The sequence below is a fragment of the Dendropsophus ebraccatus genome, chromosome 4, assembly GCF_027789765.1.
Source record: "Dendropsophus ebraccatus isolate aDenEbr1 chromosome 4, aDenEbr1.pat, whole genome shotgun sequence".
In the NCBI taxonomy this organism is placed as follows: Eukaryota; Metazoa; Chordata; class Amphibia; order Anura; family Hylidae; genus Dendropsophus; species Dendropsophus ebraccatus.
The window spans coordinates 40,572,327-40,590,944 of record NC_091457.1 but is presented as its reverse complement, the minus strand read 5'-3'; the positions used below and the strand labels follow the sequence as shown (position 1 = coordinate 40,590,944).

Genomic DNA, 18,618 nt, shown 5'->3' with positions numbered 1-18,618 from the left:
GGACCCACACCTACCTTTAGAGTGCTTCTATTGACTTTAGTGTACCAGATGAGTATAACCCTTTAAGTAAAGATTGTAAACTATATTGCTAGAGCTTAATGGTTTATCATGTAAGCATAGTAATATAGATATATAGTATTTATTGCATAGTCTATATTGTGTCAGTATACACGTTTCTTAAAATAGACTTTGATAATATACCCATTTTTAATTGCTTAAGAACCCAAGTTAGGTTTCAGAAAATGTGTACATGTTTTGTCATTTTATTTGTTCATCTTAATATACTGACCTTACCTTTATTTATTTACATTTCTCAGCTTCAACCCCAGCTTGTGTTGAGGCAAATGAATGTATTTGGTCACAATGGTATGATGTCAGCAAACCTGGAGACGGTAAAGGAGATTTTGAACGATTTGAAGATATTAAGAACAATGGTTACACAATATGTGAAAACCCAAGAAATGTTGAATGCAGAGCAAAAGAATTCCCTAACCAATCACTAAAAGATTTAAAGCAACAAGTGACATGCAATCGAAAAATTGGCCTACTTTGTCTCCACAGAGATAATCCAACCTTGTGCCATAACTATGAAATAAGAATGGAATGTTGTAAATACATGCCATGTACATCTACTCCTTCATCAACAAGTAAGGAACAGCTTCCATCTACAAGCTCTTCTGTTGAGATTAAAACACAGCCTTTTACACCTAAAGAGCACCCAACATCTTTGCCTGTTCACTCAGCTTCAGAAACACCTATTAGCACAAGTGCTAAACCACAACAGCCAGAAACTACAAAAACTCCTTCGACCACATCTACAGGTACACCCGAGTCTTCTAGCCCAGTGACAGGAAAAACATCATATGAAGAGACACCAAAGACTCCTACACCCCCTCAAACAACAACCTGCGTGTTCAAGATGGAATGTCGTTGGACTTCATGGTATGATATGAATTCACCTAGTGGCAGAAGTGATGGAGGAGAAATTGAAAATGTTAAAGACATTGAATCGACCGGACATGACGTTTGTACAAATCAAGAAGTTAAAAACAACATAGAGTGTGAAGCTGTAGATAATAAGGGACTCACTATTGCTGATAACAATCAACAATTCACTTGTGATATGGACAATGGGCTGATATGTAACAACAGAGACCAAAACAAGAAAGAGAAGTGTTATAACTATAAAATGCGAATTGAATGTTGTAGAAAAGTCTGTGAAACAACAGAAACACCAGGAGTCACCACCACTGAAATTACAGAACCAAAAGCTCCTGGAAGTGAAACAACAACCCAGGGAACGACACATTCTACCCCAGTATTAACACCTGAAACTTCTGAGCCCACAAGTCAAGAAACACCAACCACCAAACAACCAGAACCCGGAACAAGCATATCATCTACAAAAAAACCTGGTTATGAAACCCCATTAGAAGGCACATCTCCTCCTTCATTATCATCATCCTCATCATCAACTGAAGTTGTAACTTCATCTACTCCAGCAACATGCATACATAAAATGAAATGTCGTTGGACACGCTGGTTTGATCTCAACAAGCCTTCACTGAAAAGTGATGGAGGAGACAGTGAAAATCCAGATGAAATAAAATCATTTGGACATGAGATATGTAAAGATCCAGAAATGGAACATAAAATAGAATGTGAGGCCATTGATCATGAAGGAATAACAATTGCTAATAATCAACAGATTCTAACCTGTGTCTTGGGAAGTGGATTGACTTGCAGGAACAGAGATCAGAAAAAAAAGGAAAAGTGTCATAATTACAGAATACGGGTTCAGTGCTGTGCATCATATTGTGAACCAGTTGGAACACCCACAAAATCAAGTCCAGTAGCCACTAAATCTCCTACCCCTACCACAAGCTCAATTACTGAACCTACTTTATCTTCTCCTAAGGACTGTGAAAATGAAAGGGCAGTAGAATGTCGCTGGACTCCCTGGCTTAATGACAATCAGCCATCTACAGCAATTAACGGTGAAGAAAGAGAAAATTCATATTACTCAAGGTCTTTGGGAACAGAAGTTTGTAAGCCTGGTGAGGTTGAAAATCAAATTGAATGTAAAGATGAACAATATTCTGAAACAGCATACAAACAAAATCGGGGCCAAAAAACTACTTGTACTTTAAAAGATGGTTTGATTTGTAAGAATCAAGATCAATCTGGAGAAAATTGCCACGACTATAGTATAAGGATTGAATGCTGTTCTAAAGAGTTTGTGAAATCTTGTGGGCAGTCTACAACCTCATCCACTAAAGTTACAAGTGTGCCAACAACTGTCTCTGTAACAAAGCCTTCTTCTTCAGAAACATCACCACCTACAACATCAATTACTGGCACAGCCCCTGAAACTATTCCAGGCAGTAGTACGAATGCACCACTGTCTCCAAGTTCATCTGAAATCACATCTGCCACATCATCACCGACACCAGGTTGTGTTAAAAAAACTGAATGTCGCTGGACTTCATGGTATGACAACAATGTTCCTAATCCTAAAGGCGATGGAGGAGATACCGAAAATGCTCAAGACATAACAGCTAAAGGAATGAAGATTTGCAATGAGAATGAAGTTAAACGAGATATCAAATGTCAGGCTATTGATAAAACTGGTGCAGCAATAATGGGCAATCAACAAAAAATTACTTGTGACCTGGCAAATGGATTAAGCTGTATGAACAAAAACCAGAAGAAGAAAGAAAAATGTTACAATTATAGGATACAGTTTGAATGCTGTGCAGATTACTGTGAGAAAGTTGAGGCAACTACATTGGCTACAACAAGTTCAACAACTGTGACAGAGACTTCTTCTAAAGAAGTAAAAACCACACCACCCTGGGGTGTGACTGAAAATTCTTCTACAGAGATACAATCCACACCACCTGCCAGTGTGCCTGAAAGTTCATCTACAGAGGTACAATCCACACCACCAGGTAGCCCTGAATCTTCATCACCTAGTGGTACAAAATCTACAACCAGTAGCATAGGTCTAACATCCTTTCCAAAAACAACATCTTCTACCACAAAAACAGAAAGTGCTTCAAACCCTCCTGCTACAACTACAAGCTGTAAGAAATTACGAAAAAGTGAATGTCGCTGGACAGGCTGGCAAAACAATAATGAACCTTCCAAAGGCACCAGTGGAGAAGAGATTGAAAATTCAGAAAAGCTGAAATCTGAGGGAATTGAAATTTGTACAAATGAAGAAGTTGAAAATAAAATTGAATGCCAAGCTGTTCAAAATCAGCAATTAAGTTATAAAGTAACAGAACAAAAGACAACTTGCAATGTGAAAGATGGCTTGGTTTGTAAGAACAATGAACAATCAGGTGAAACCAAGCAATGTCTGGATTATGAAATCAGATATGAATGCTGTTCTAAAAAGTTTATAGAATTCTGTGGAAAAACAACCCCCTCTCCTACTTCACCATCATCTAGTGAAGTAACTGGAACTCCTTTAACAACTTCGATTACAGAACCTTTATCATCCGGTGACTCTACACCTGGTAAAACACCAACTCATGTTAGGTCATCATCTGAAGAGCCTTCAACCGAAGAACCATCGACTTCTGAGGGACAAGAAAAAATATCTCGCCCACCTGGCACTCCACCTAAAGGCACAACACCTGGTGAGCCATCTACCACTGAAAGACCAGAAAAAAACCCTCAACCACCAGGAACTCCACCCAGAGGCACAACACCTGGAAGGATTGTATCCTCTGGTAGCCCATCATCTGAAGAACCATTAACTTCTGAGAGACCACAAAAAACACCTCGACCACCAGGTACTCCACCCAGAGGCACAACTCCTGGAAGAATCCCATCTCCAAGCAGCCCATCATCGGAAGAACCATCAACTCCTGGAGGAAAAGAAAAAAACCCTCGCCCACCAGGCACTCCACCAAGAGGATCAACACCTGGAAGAATTCCATCCCCAAGCAGCCCATCATCAGAAGAGCCATCAACTTCTGAAAGACCAGAGAAAACACGACCACCAGGCACTCCACCAAGGGGCACAACTCCTGGAAGAATCTCATCCCCAAGCAGCCCATCATCGGAAGAACCATCAACTCCTGGAGGAAAAGAAAAAACACCCCGTCCACCAGGCACTCCACCAAGAGGATCAACACCTGGAAGAATCCCATCTCCAAGCAACCCATCATCAGAGGAGCCATTAACTTCTGAGAGACCAGAAAAAACACCTCGACCACCAGGTACTCCACCAAGAGGATCAACACCTGGAAGAATCCCATCCCCAAGCAGCCCTTCATCGGAAGAACCATCATCTCCTGGAGGAAAAGAAAAAACACCCCGTCCACCAGGCACTCCACCAAGAGGATCAACACCTGGAAGAATCCCATCTCCAAGCAGCCCATCATCGGAAGAACCATCAACTCCTGGAGGAAAAGAAAAAACACCCCGCCCACCAGGCACTCCGCCAAGAGGATCAACACCTGGAAGAATTCCATCCCCAAGCAGCCCATCATCAGAAGAGCCATCAACTTCTGAGAGACCAGAGAAAACACGACCACCAGGTACTCCACCAAGAGGCACAACTCCTGGAAGAATCCCATCTCAAAGCAGTCCATCTTCGGAAGAACCATCAACACCTGGAGGAAAAGAAAAAACACCCCATCAACCAGGCACTCCACCAAGAGGATCAACACCTGGAAGAATTCCATCCCCAAGCAGCCCATCATCAGAAGAGCCATCAACTTCTGAGAGACCAGAAAAAACACCTCGACCACCAGGCACTCCACCCAGAGGCACAACACCTGGAAGAACCCCATCTCCAAGCAGCCCATCATCAGAAGAACCATCAACACCTGGAAGAAAAGAAAAAACACCCCGTCCACCAGGCACTCCACCAAGAGGATCAACACCTGGAAGAATCCCATCTCCAAGCAGCCCATCATCTGAAGAACCTTCAACTCCTGGAGGAAAAGAAAAAACACCCCGTCAACCAGGCACTCCACCAAGAGGATCAACACCTGGAAGAATCCCATCCCCAAGCAGCCCATCATCAGAAGAGCCATCAACTTCTGAGAGACCAGAGAAAACACGACCACCAGGTACTCCACCAAGGGGCACAACTCCTGGAAGAATCCCATCTCCAAGCAGCCCATCATCGGAAGAACCATCAACTCCTGGAGGAAAAGAAAAAACACCCCGTCCAGCAGGCACTCCACCAAGAGGGACAACACCTGGAAGAACCCCATCTCCAAGCAGCCCATCATCGGAAGAACCATCAATAACTGGAGGAAAAGAAAAAACACCCCGTCCACCAGGCACTCCACCAAGAGGATCAACACCTGGAAGAATCCCATCCCCAAGCAGCCCATCATCAGAAGAGCCATCAACCTCCGAGAGACCAGAGAAAACACGACCACCAGGTACTCCACCAAGGGGCACAACTCCTGGAAGAATCCCATCTCAAAGCAGTCCATCTTCGGAAGAACCATCAACACCTGGAGGAAAAGAAAAAACACCCCGTCAACCAGGCACTCCACCAAGAGGATCAACACCTGGAAGAATTCCATCCCCAAGCAGCCCATCATCAGAAGAGCCATCAACTTCTGAGAGACCAGAAAAAACAGCTCTACCACCAGGCACTCCACCCAGAGGCACAACACCTGGAAGAACCCCATCTCCAAGCAGCCCATCATCAGAAGAACCATCAACACCTGGAAGAAAAGAAAAAACACCCCGTCCACCAGGCACTCCACCAAGAGGATCAACACCTGGAAGAATCCCATCTCCAAGCAGCCCATCATCGGAAGAACCATCAACAACTGAAGGAAAAGAAAAAACACCCCGTCCACCAGGCACTCCACCAAGAGGATCAACACCTGGAAGAGTCCCATCCCCAAGCAGCCCATCATCAGAAGAGCCATCAACTTCCGAGAGACCAGAGAAAACACGACCACCAGGTACTCCACCAAGGGGCACAACTCCTGGAAAAATCCCATCTCAAAGCAGTCCATCTTCGGAAGAACCATCAATACCTGGAGGAAAAGAAAAAACACCCCGTCAACCAGGCACTCCACCAAGAGGATCAACACCTGGAAGAATTCCATCTCCAAGCAGCCCATCATCTGCAGAACCTTCAACTCCTGGAGGAAAAGAAAAAACACCCCGTCAACCAGGCACTCCACCAAGAGGATCAACACCTGGAAGAATCCCATCCCCAAGCAGCCCATCATCAGAAGAGCCATCAACTTCTGAGAGACCAGAGAAAACACGACCACCAGGTACTCCACCAAGGGGCACAACTCCTGGAAGAATCCCATTACCAAGCAGCCCATCATCGGAAGAACCATCAACTCCTGGAGGAAAAGAAAAAACACCCCGTCCAGCAGGCACTCCACCAAGAGGGACAACACCTGGAAGAACCCCATCTCCAAGCAGCCCATCATCGGAAGAACCATCAACAACTGAAGGAAAAGAAAAAACACCCCGTCCACCAGGCACTCCACCAAGAGGATCAACACCTGGAAGAGTCCCATCCCCAAGCAGCCCATCATCAGAAGAGCCATCAACTTCCGAGGGACCAGAGAAAACACGACCACCAGGTACTCCACCAAGGGGCACAACTCCTGGAAAAATCCCATCTCAAAGCAGTCCATCTTCGGAAGAACCATCAACACCTGGAGGAAAAGAAAAAACACCCCGTCAACCAGGCACTCCACCAAGAGGATCAACACCTGGAAGAATCCCATCCCCAAGCAGCCCATCATCAGAAGAGCCATCAACTTCTGAGAGACCAGAAAAAACACGTCAACCACCAGGCACTCCACCCAGAGGCTCAACACCTGAAAGAACCCCATCTCCAAGCAGCCCATCATCAGAAGAACCATCAACACCTGGAGGAAAAGAAAAAACACCCCGTCCAACAGGCACTCCACCAAAAGGATCAACACCTGGAAGAATCCCATCTCCAAGCAGCCCATCATCAGAAGAACCTTCAACTCCTGGAGGAAAAGAAAAAACACCTCGACCACCAGGCACTCCACCAAGAGGATCAACACCTGGAAGAATCCCATCCCCAAGCAGCCCATCATCAGAAGAGCCATCAACTTCTGAGAGACCAGAGAAAACACGACCACCAGGTACTCCACCCAGAGGCACAACACCTGGAAGAACCCCATCTCCAAGCAGCCCATCATCGGAAGAACCATCAACACCTGGAGGAAAAGAAAAAACACCCCGTCAACCAGGCACTCCACCAAGAGGATCAACACCTGGAAGAATCCCATCCCCAAGCAGCCCATCATCAGAAGAGCCATCAACTTCTGAGAGACCAGAAAAAACACGTCAACCACCAGGCACTCCACCCAGAGGCTCAACACCTGAAAGAACCCCATCTCCAAGCAGCCCATCATCGGAAGAACCATCAACACCTGAAGGAAAAGAAAAAACACCCCATCCACCAGGCACTCCACCAAGAGGATCAACACCTGGAGGAATCCCATCTCCAAGCAGCCCATCATCGGAAGAACCATCAACACCTGGAGGAAAAGAAAAAACACCTCGACCACCAGGCACTCCACCAAGAGGATCAACACCTGGAAGAATCCCATCCCCAAGCAGCCCATCATCAGAAGAGCCATCAACTTTTGAGAGACCAGAGAAAACACGACCACCAGGTACTCCACCAAAGGGCACAACTCCTGGAAGAATCCCATCTCCAAGCAGCCCATCATCGGAAGAACCATCAACTCCTGGAGGAAAAGAAAAAACACCTCGCCCACCAGGCACTCCACCAAGAGGATCAACACCTGGAAGAATTCCATCCCCAAGCAGCCCATCATCAGAAGAGCCATCAACTTCTGAGAGACCAGAGAAAACACGACCACCAGGTACTCCACCCAGGGGCACAACTCCTGGAAGAATCCCATCCCCAAGCAGCCCATCATCAGAAGAGCCATCAACTTCTGAGAGACCAGAAAAAACACCTCGACCACCAGGCACTCCACCCAAAGGCACAACTCCCGGAAGAACCCCATCTCAAAGCAGCCCATCATCGGAAGAACCATCAACACCTGGAGGAAAAGAAAAAACACCACGTCAACCAGGCACTCCACCAAGAGGATCAACACCTGGAAGAATCCCATCCCCAAGCAGCCCATCATCAGAAGAGCCATCAACTTCTGAGAGACCAGAAAAAACACGTCAACCACCAGGCACTCCACCCAGAGGCTCAACACCTGAAAGAACCCCATCTCCAAGCAGCCCATCATCGGAAGAACCATCAACACCTGAAGGAAAAGAAAAAACACCCCGTCCACCAGGCACTCCACCAAGAGGATCAACACCTGGAGGAATCCCATCTCCAAGCAGCCCATCATCGGAAGAACCATCAACACCTGGAGGAAAAGAAAAAACACCTCGACCACCAGGCACTCCACCAAGAGGATCAACACCTGGAAGAATCCCATCCCCAAGCAGCCCATCATCAGAAGAGCCATCAACTTTTGAGAGACCAGAGAAAACACAACCACCAGGTACTCCACCAAAGGGCACAACTCCTGGAAGAATCCCATCTCCAAGCAGCCCATCATCGGAAGAACCATCAACTCCTGGAGGAAAAGAAAAAACACCTCGCCCACCAGGCACTCCACCAAGAGGATCAACACCTGGAAGAATTCCATCCCCAAGCAGCCCATCATCAGAAGAGCCATCAACTTCTGAGAGACCAGAGAAAACACGACCACCAGGTACTCCACCCAGGGGCACAACTCCTGGAAGAATCCCATCCCCAAGCAGCCCATCATCAGAAGAGCCATCAACTTCTGAGAGACCAGAAAAAACACCTCGACCACCAGGCACTCCACCCAAAGGCACAACTCCCGGAAGAACCCCATCTCAAAGCAGCCCATCATCGGAAGAACCATCAACACCTGGAGGAAAAGAAAAAACACCCCGTCAACCAGGCACTCCACCAAGAGGATCAACACCTGGAAGAATCCCATCTCCAAGCAGCAAATCATCAGAGGAGCCATCAACTTCTGAAAGACCAGAAAAAACACCTCAACCACCAGGCACTCCACCCAGAGGCACAACTCCCGGAAGATCCCCATCTCCAAGCAGCCCATCATCGGAAGAACCATCAACACCTGGAGGAAAAGAAAAAACACCCCGTCCACCAGGCACTCCACCAAGAGGATCAACACCTGGAAGAATCCCATCCCCAAGCAGCCCATCGTCAGAGGAGCCATCAACTTCTGAGAGACCAGAAAAAACACCTCGACCACCAGGCACTCCACCCAGAGGCACAACACCTGGAAGAACCCCATCTCCAAGCAGCCCATCATCGGAAGAACCATCAACTCCTGGAGGAAAAGAAAAAACACCTCGACCACCAGGTACTCCACCCAGAGGCAGTACTCCTGGAAGAATCCCATCCCCAAGCAGCCCATCATCAGAAGAGCCATCAACTTCTGAGAGACCAGAGAAAACACGACCACCAGGCACTCCACCAAGGGGCACAACTCCTGGAAGAACCCCATCTCCAAGCCGCCCATCATCGGAAGAACCATCAACACCTGGAGGAAAAGAAAAAACACCCCGGCCACCGAGCACTCCACCAAGAGGATCAACACCTGGAAGAATCCCATCCCCAAGCAGCCCATCATCTGAAGAGCCATCAACTTCTGAGAGACCAGAAAAAACACCTCGACCACCAGGTACTCCACCAAAAGGATCAACACCTGGAAGAAGCCCATCCCCAAGCAGCCCATCATCGGAAGAACCATCAACACCTGGAGGAAAGGATAAAACACCCCGTCAACCAGGCACTCCACCAAGAGGATCAACACCTGGAAGAATCTCATCCCCAAGCAGCCCATCATCAGAAGAGCCATCAACTTCTGAGCGACCAGGAAAAACACCTCGCCCACCAGGCACTCCACCAAGAGGTACAACACCTGGAAGAACCCCATCTCCAAGCAGCCCATCATCAGAAGAGCCATCAACTTCTGAGAGACCAGAAAAAACACCTCGACAACCAGGTACTCCACCCAAAGGCACTACTCCTGGAAGAATCCCATCCCCAAGCAGCCCATCATCTGAAGAACCATCAACGCCTGGCAGAAAAGAAAAAACACCCCGGCCACCGGGCACTCCTCCAAGGGGATCAACACCAGGAAGAATCCCATCCCCAAGCAGCCCATCATCAGAAGAACCATCAACTTCTGGGAGACCAGAAAAAACACCTCAACCACCAGGTACTCCACCAAGAGGATCAACACCTGGAAGAATCTCTTCCCCAAGCAGTCCATCATCTGAAGAGCCATCAACTTCTGAGAGACCAGAAAAAACATCTCAACCACCAGGGACTTCCCTCGAAGGCACAACACCTCGTGAGCCAAGTACATCTACGGAACCAGAAAAAACACCTCAACTTCCAGGTACACCACCACGAGGCACAACACCTGGAGGGTCACCTACCTCTGAAGAACCAGAACAAACATCTCAACCACCTAGAACATCTGGTGAAATCCTTTCGCCCAAAGTCACAACACCAACAACTCCCGGTACCTCTACTTCAGTTTCTAGTACAACATCAAGCCCTGTTACTGTCACTTCAACTTCTGGTACAACAGTGTATCCAACAGGCTACTCACCTCTTACCACATCTTTTGCCACTCCTAGTGGTAGCACAGAAGTTTTAGCAACAACAGTTACACCAGAACAAAGTACCCCATCATCTGAAGCTCCAACATCCCACCCTGGGCCCAAAACAATGTGTTTCTGCAAAGTTAATGAGGAGTTGTTTTCCCCAGGTAAGATCCAATATTTAAATTTACATTGGACTATATGTGGTCCCTCAAGTTACAATATTAATTTGTTGCTGGATGACCACTGCATGTTGAAAATATTGCATCTTAAGATCAAAACTCTATATTTAAAGAAAAATAAGCAGGTATATAATATGGGTAAAGCAAGTCCTTACATAAAATAGTTAATGTGTTTACACAGACAGATTTATCTGAAAGATTTTTGAAGCCAAAGCCAGGAACAGAAAGTAAACAGAGAACATGTCATTAGGGCCGTTTCTCTTAAGAGTAGCATGTTTTATGGAAAGGCCATAAATTATACTTTCTGCGACACACCACTGATTTCATTGACCCCATGATCTGCCAATGATAGCTGGACACGGAGGTAAAATACAAGGAATTTAGAACTACAAACGCTGTGCAGGTATTGTTATATGCTTCAGACATCACTAGGGGCGTAGCTAGGGGTTCAGTCGGGGGGGTGGGGGGTGGGGATTATGTTACCCATAGGGAACCTCAGTAGATGACAATGCTTTCCGAGTAATAAATGCTATTTTCTACTACTTTATTTATAGTGAACAGTGACTGAGAACAGTGGAAAAGACATTCGACATTTCACATATATAACCATGTAAAAATTAAAGGGCTAATCCAGCATTGCAAAAACATAGCTGCCTTTTTCCAGAAACAGCGCCACTCTCCTCCAAAGCTTGGATGTGGTAGTGCAGCTTAGTTCCACTTAAAGAGAATGGAACCAAGTTGTAATACCACAAAAAACATAGAGGAAGCTATGGTGCTATTTTTGTTTTCTAATTAGCCATCCATCTATTCTTCTATCTCTTTATCTCATATCTATCTGTCTAATATCTATTGGGCAGCATGGGGACTACACCATAGCTGATGGTCAATGACCAAATTAGCAACACAAGAAGGGGATACCTGCAATACTAATAGAGTAAATGAATAGTACAAATGCTGGGTAATAACAATAAATAGTCCCATGCAGTTCAAGGCAACTAAACTAAAGAACCTGTATACAAAAAAGCCAGACTACTGCAACATAACGAAATGGATTACTTTACTAATTCATAGAAACAATATATGACAATATATTAAAAATGTAGGAGAAATCAGCCCCGATAATCATGGTGTACAGGGTGTATGAGAGCAGTCAATGTATGCCTCCATGTGGTATTTAGACCCAATTTTAGCCCTCATATAGTTCTCAGGGTCCCTCTATCCTCTCATATAGTAAAAAGGCCACCATCTATACCCCAACATAGTACATTATCCCCTTTGTTCCTCCATATAGAAGATAGACCCTACCTGTGCACCCCCTTCATATTGAAATTCAGCTTCTCTGTGTATCCATATAGTAGTTAGGCCTTATGTGCCCCAATATAGTTATTTCTTCCCTCTGTTTCCATTTAGTAGTAGTAGTAATAGTTAGGGCCCTCTGTGCCCTCAAGTTTATATAGAATATAGACTACCCTCTGTGCATCTATCTAGTATTTAGACCTCTCTGTGCAGACAACCCCCCTCCCCCAAAAAAGGTTGTATCCTCCATGTAGGCATCCCCTCCAGCACTATCTCATGTAGGTAATCCCCCTGGTATCTATTCTCCATGCAGCCACCCCCCCAGCAGTAATCTCCCTGGTAATCCACCTGGTGGTTAGACACCACCACCACCACCACTGTGAGTAGACTGTACCTCCAAATTAGGTACCCCCTTTTCAGTTAGATAGCACATCCCATACCCCAACCCTCATAGATAACATCCTTCCCAGGAGTTAGCCCCACCCACCCACATAGGTCTCCTGCTGTATAACTAAGGAAAAAAAGCCATACTTACCTGCTGTGCGGTTGCAGTACTGTAGTCTTCTCATGTCAACTATCTCCCTGCTCTGTGACCGCACAAGTGATTGGCAAGGTGGAGAGCCAATGCTCTCCTTGCCTTGTCAATCACCCTGCTGCATTCAACTGTATGTTCTCCTCTCATACAGGCACATACAGCTAAATGGTCAGACACAACATTCGGTAACCGTGTGGGCCCCCCGGGAACACTGGTTGCTGGCCAGGGGCCACCTACAGCCAATAGACATTTAAGTCTGTCTGCAAAAGCAATAGTTTTTGTGGACAGCATTTAAGGAGAAGTTTGTCCAAAAGTCTTTTTTAATATGGTATTAGTTAGGGAAAGTTAGACAAATTCCTAATGTACATTAACCCCTTAACGACCACGGGCGTATATTTACGGCCTGTGGTCGGTAAGGGCGTTCCGAGCGCGGCCGCGCGGCGACCCCGCTGTGATCCGCCACGATCCCGGGTGCCACTCGTAGCCCGGGACCGCAGCTATTAGCGGGCACGGTCCGATCGCCGTGCCCCCTAATAAGGTAATCAGATGCCGCTGTCAAAGATGACAGCTGCACCCAATTACCGGATGCAGCACTTCCCTGGTGTCTAGTGGCGGAAGCAAACGAGTGCCGATCTCATTGATCTATGCTGCATATCTATGCAGCATAGATCTCAATGAGAGATCAGTGCACTTATACTAGAAGTCCCCCAAGGTGGAGCTGGATTTTGTATGCACTTATTATACACTGCAGATTTTCTGCACACGCGTCTTACTTAAGATTTTCAATTGGGGGTGTAGGGGTGGGAGGAACAGGGTGGGCACGTGGTGGAGGGGGTTTAGCACCATTTCAGGTTTCGCCTCAGGCAGCAGAAAACCTAGAATTGGCCTTGCAGGTCATAAAGGAATGACTGAGGTTTCTCCTCTTTTCAAATCCCTTCCTGGCTTTGCCTTTAACAATCTGTCAGATATATCTGTCTATGTAAATGCAACATAAGATGAAGAAAAACAGGGCAAAAGGTGAAACTGAAGATTATAATCAGTATCACCAATTTGCAAAGCAGGATAATCACCTCTTTAGTTCAAGTTACCCTCATCAAAAGTAATGGTGCATTTACACAGACAGATTTATCTGAGAGATCTTTGAAGCCAAAACCAGGAGCAGACTATAAACAGGGATCAGGTCATAAAGGAAAGACTGAGACCTATCCTCTTTTTAAATCCATTCCTGGCTTTGGCTTCCAAAATCTGTCAGATAAATCTTTCTGTGTAAACGCACCCTAACCCTGGGAAATAGTTTCTCATACCATAATCATCATAATGTATCCTGTCCAACAAAATATATATATACTGAGTATATATGTGTGTATATGAATGTATACTGTGTGTGTGTATATATATATATATATATATATATATATATATATATATATATATATACACACACATATATACAGTGGTCCCTTGCATTAGGAGCATAATTCATTCTGGGACCACGCTTGTCATCCAAATCACTCTTAAAGCGGAACAAATTTTCCCATAAGAAATAATTGAAATGCAGACAATTTGTTCAACACCCCAAAAATAATGATTTTTTTTTATTCTGAATAACATGTAAGACAAATGAAACCAACATTTAGAAACAGCAGAATATGTGATATTATAAGTTACTGTACAGTTATGGAGAGGATGGGAAACACAAGGGCTGACAGAGACTGCAGGGAGCATGAAGGAATGAGCAGGGCAGATGTGAGCACATACATGCAGCGCTCTCTGTCTGGGGAGAGAAGGGTTACAGCTATGGAGAGATTACCTCCACAGTCCTGTCCCCTGATGTAAGCCCCAGCCTGAAGTGGATCTGCTATGATTTGGAAAGTGAGGGAGACTTCCTGGGTCAGAGTACAGTGCTGTAGACCCCGCTATGCAGACCATGCCCCTCCTCCATTCGTGCTCCCACCCAGTACAGGGAGCTCTTAAACCAAAGCAATGCTCTTAAACCAAGTTACAATTTTGAAAAACTGTGAGCTCTTATTGCAAAACACTCTTAAACTATGGTACCACTGTATCTACAAATCAATGGAGTAATTTGTAAAGAAGTAATCATTTTTATTGTTCATGTCATGTGTGAGATTTTCCTTCCATGTGTTTAATTAAATTATCACATTTTTAAATATTGTACTGTATACTGCATTCACTTTTTTATTGTGTTTCAGGTGAAACTATTTACACCAGAAGAGATCGTGAAGGTTGTGCATTCCATGCGATTTGTGGGAGCACATGTGAAATTGAATGGTCTGTAGGTGAATGTTCTTCAACAGAAAAACCTTCTACATCCCAAGAGAACATAATGAGTATCAGCAGTAATAAACCACCTTTAACCAGACCGAGCAGGAAACCTCCAACTCGTCCTTCTTCATCTGGTACACCTCAGGAACCTGGCACATCTCATGAACCCAGCTCATCAACAGAATCCGGTAAGTACAATCATGTTAACCTGACACAGTTCAGTCAATTTTAATACAGGGTAAGGCTGGGGTCACACTGTGTTTTTTGCAGTCCGTTTTTTTTTATCTGTTTTATGCAACGAAAAAAGAACAGAAAAGAAAGGAGGAAAAATGGATGTATTTGTGTGCATCCGTTTTCATTAGTTTTTCCTTTGACTTACATTACATAGTTACATAGTTACATAGTTAATACGGTTGAAAAGAGACAAATGTCCATCAAGTTCAACCAAGGAGGGGATGGATACAGGAAAGGGGGAGGGATGATAGGTTCTATACATGCATTTATATTATTTTGCTCTAAGAACTTGTCTAGGCCGGTTTTGAAGCCCTCTACTGTTGTTGCTGTGACCAGATCCTGTGGTAGACTGTTCCACAGATTCACAGTTCTCATGGTAAAGAAGACTTGTCGCCTCCGGAGATTGAACCTTTTTTTCTCGAGGCGGAGGCAGTGCCCCCTTGTCCTTTGAGGAGGTTTTACCTGGAACATCTTTTCCCCATATTTCTTGTAGGGGCCATTTATATATTTAAATAAATTAATCATATCTGCCCTTAAACGTTATAATTTTTTTTTTTTTTTTTTTTACAAAAAACGGATCAAAGCACATTTCCTTCAGTGAAATAACAAGCCTATATCAGGTTACTTACTTTTTCTGATTCTAAGGTCTTATGCACACGAACCCAGTATGGCCCCTGACAGTTGTATGTACCTACAATTATAGCACCCATAGGACTCTATGGGTCACTACTGTAGCTATAGTACATAACACTCCACAGCACATGAATGTTCTCTGTCAGATTCATACAGAATTAGATTCAGAGACTGTATTACAAAAGTGTTATGCCCTAGCAGCAATGTGTTCTAGTAATCTCTCTGATGATTACTATTATCTCTTATGCACTGTATCTATATAGGAGATTCTGCATCTGGTAATGTAGACAAAATGCCTCATGACAACCAGCCGAAACAAGATGTTCTGAGATCTTACAGTTTAGAGGGATTAGGGGGCACAAATGAATACAAAGGTAATTTGGAAGATACATATTTCTTTGCTTGTTCCAAATTACTCTACTTGTGCTTGGGATGCTTTCCAATGAAATGGATGAGGGTCTTCTCTGGGGTTTTCCACCATACAGCAACAAAGTAAAGATCCTCCCACCTCTCCTATGAGCCCCAATCAGAACTTTAGACAATGTCTTTATCAGATTTTAGAACAATGCAGAAATCCTAGTTAATATGCTTGATGGTCGCTATTGTTTCCAAGCCAAATGTGACACATATAAGTCATGAGACTGCTCATAACGCTTGGTTATGAGAACAGAAGCATGTTATATACTGTGCAATATGTATTATGACTATGTATGCTTTTTTTTTTTTGCAGAATGTGGTCCATGCGAATGTATGATGCCAAACTGTGGTACAGGATATCGTGTTGTGTCTATTATGCCACCTGGTGCCTGTTGTGCTAATCTCACATGTGGTATGCAGTATTTACTTCTTATTATATTATATATGCCATTAGGGACTGTGTAATAGAGGATTAATCATTATTTAATAAAATAATTATACAGTTATAATTAAGGACATTAGCTGCTATTTCCATTTACTCTATTCAGTACAACAACCTACTGTTACATGGAAACCATCAACAAGCATGCTGGCAGACTATATTAATACGTACATGTTAGCTATTGTGAACTACTCAATATATCTCTACTTTACAATGGTTTCCATGTCACTAAATAATACTTTTATTTACACACAAAAAAAATGTAATTGGAAAAAGTATGGATAATATACCTATAGTGGAAAATATACTGTATTTTATAGAATGGCATGCCTAGTTCAATGCTGAACTATCTCGAAGTATATATTATGAAAGAAAATAGGGACCACCAATAGATGTCACCAAATTGTGTGCTTTAAACAAACTATTTTGTATCCCCTTCCAGAACCTGATTCCGTGTGTGTAACAGATAACACTGTGTATAAGGTATGTATACCTAACAAATACCTAACATAACATAACATATACCTAACTTTAGGCTAGGTACCACTGGTGCTTCCTTGTATTTAAGACAAGACATGTATATGGATTTCTATGGCTGTGAACCTCTCTTCTGTATCTTTGCACAGCCTGGTTCCACCATCCCACAACCTAAGGATGCATGCCAGAAATGCGAGTGTTCCAAGGATGAAAAGGATGAATCTGGTTTCTATGCAGTAAAATGTGAAGAACTTTTCTGTGACACAACCTGCGAGAAGGTGAGTAAACATATTCTTATGGTCTGTGAACAATAGAAAAAGGCATTGTATAGTGGGCATTATACCAAAATAAACAGAATGATCCATCGGTTTAGCCAAATTATTAGCCACCATTTTGCCCTATGGCAATTGATGTATCCATGAAATACCAGAATAACTTAAATTGCAAAAAAACAACCACACATTTTTGTAATTTGATCATGTTTTCTAAGTGCTGTTTCTTACCACCACCATCGATTACAAGAAGTTACATGAATAGAGAACAATGGAATTAAAATCTGTATATTCTGGTGACTAAACAAAAAGAGGTAGGGAAAGATGGTATGTGGCTTTATATAGAGATCGGGAAAGGAAAGCAACCAAAGGAACTGGAATGGACCGTAGGTATTCTGAGTAACAAAACGTAGCCCCTATCCTTATGATATGTGTCAGATTATGGGGTTCTTACTGCTTGGATTCCCCCCACGAAATCTTAAGAACAGGGTCCAGACTTCCAGAGGACCAGTGGCGGTCTTTGGCACCAAGCACCCCAAGCGATCGCTTGGGGCCCCCAACATCCAGGGGGGCCCCCACACCCCGCTCTTGTGCTCAAGACCGCTGGACAGGGCCACTGCCCCGCTCGCTGCTGCCATCTGAACTGTAACTATGAGCACTCAAAATGAGCGCTCATAGTTACATGCAGCAGCACTGACAGGGCGGGAGACATTGGCTCCCCTCCTGTCAGTCACTCTTGTGGCCGCAGGAAGGGTTTTCCCTGCGGTCACAAGTGGCAGCTTTGTCCTTGTGGTGCCGGCGCTCCAGTGACATCACTGGAGCATCGGCGCCAGGACAAGGGGAGTGCGGCCTCTTGTGATCGCAGGGAAAACCCTTCCTGCGGCCACAAGAGTTAAGAGAAGAGGAGACGCCCGGACCCAGGTGAGTATAACTGTTTGTTTTATTGTGTTATATACTATATGGGAGGGGGATCACACAGAGGTCTGTTTAACTTGGGGAGCACACATCGGGGGTCTATATAAATGGGGGGAGCACTCAGGGGGCTATATAACAGGGGGAGAACACAGGGGGGCTATAGACTACTAGGGCTTCACAGAGGGGTCTATATACTACTGAGGCAGCACACAGGGGGTCTATATACTACTTGGGGAACACACAGGGGTCTATATACTACTGGGGGAAGCAAACAAGGGGTATATACTACTGGGGGCA

The 18,618-nt window shown here is 44.6% G+C and overlaps 1 protein-coding gene across 1 annotated transcript in view; it reads left to right on the top strand.

Annotated features, from left to right (window-relative positions):
• Positions 1-16,294, top strand: part of LOC138789270 (mucin-5AC-like) — a 36,461-nt gene extending 20,167 nt beyond the window's left edge. The window contains exons 33-35 of the mRNA XM_069967873.1: positions 318-10,802; positions 14,859-15,119; positions 16,062-16,294. Of these exons, the coding sequence (XP_069823974.1) occupies positions 318-10,802; positions 14,859-15,119; positions 16,062-16,294 (10,979 nt within the window). The remainder of the gene's footprint in view (positions 1-317; positions 10,803-14,858; positions 15,120-16,061) is intronic.
• The last annotated feature ends 2,324 nt before the right edge of the window (positions 16,295-18,618 follow it).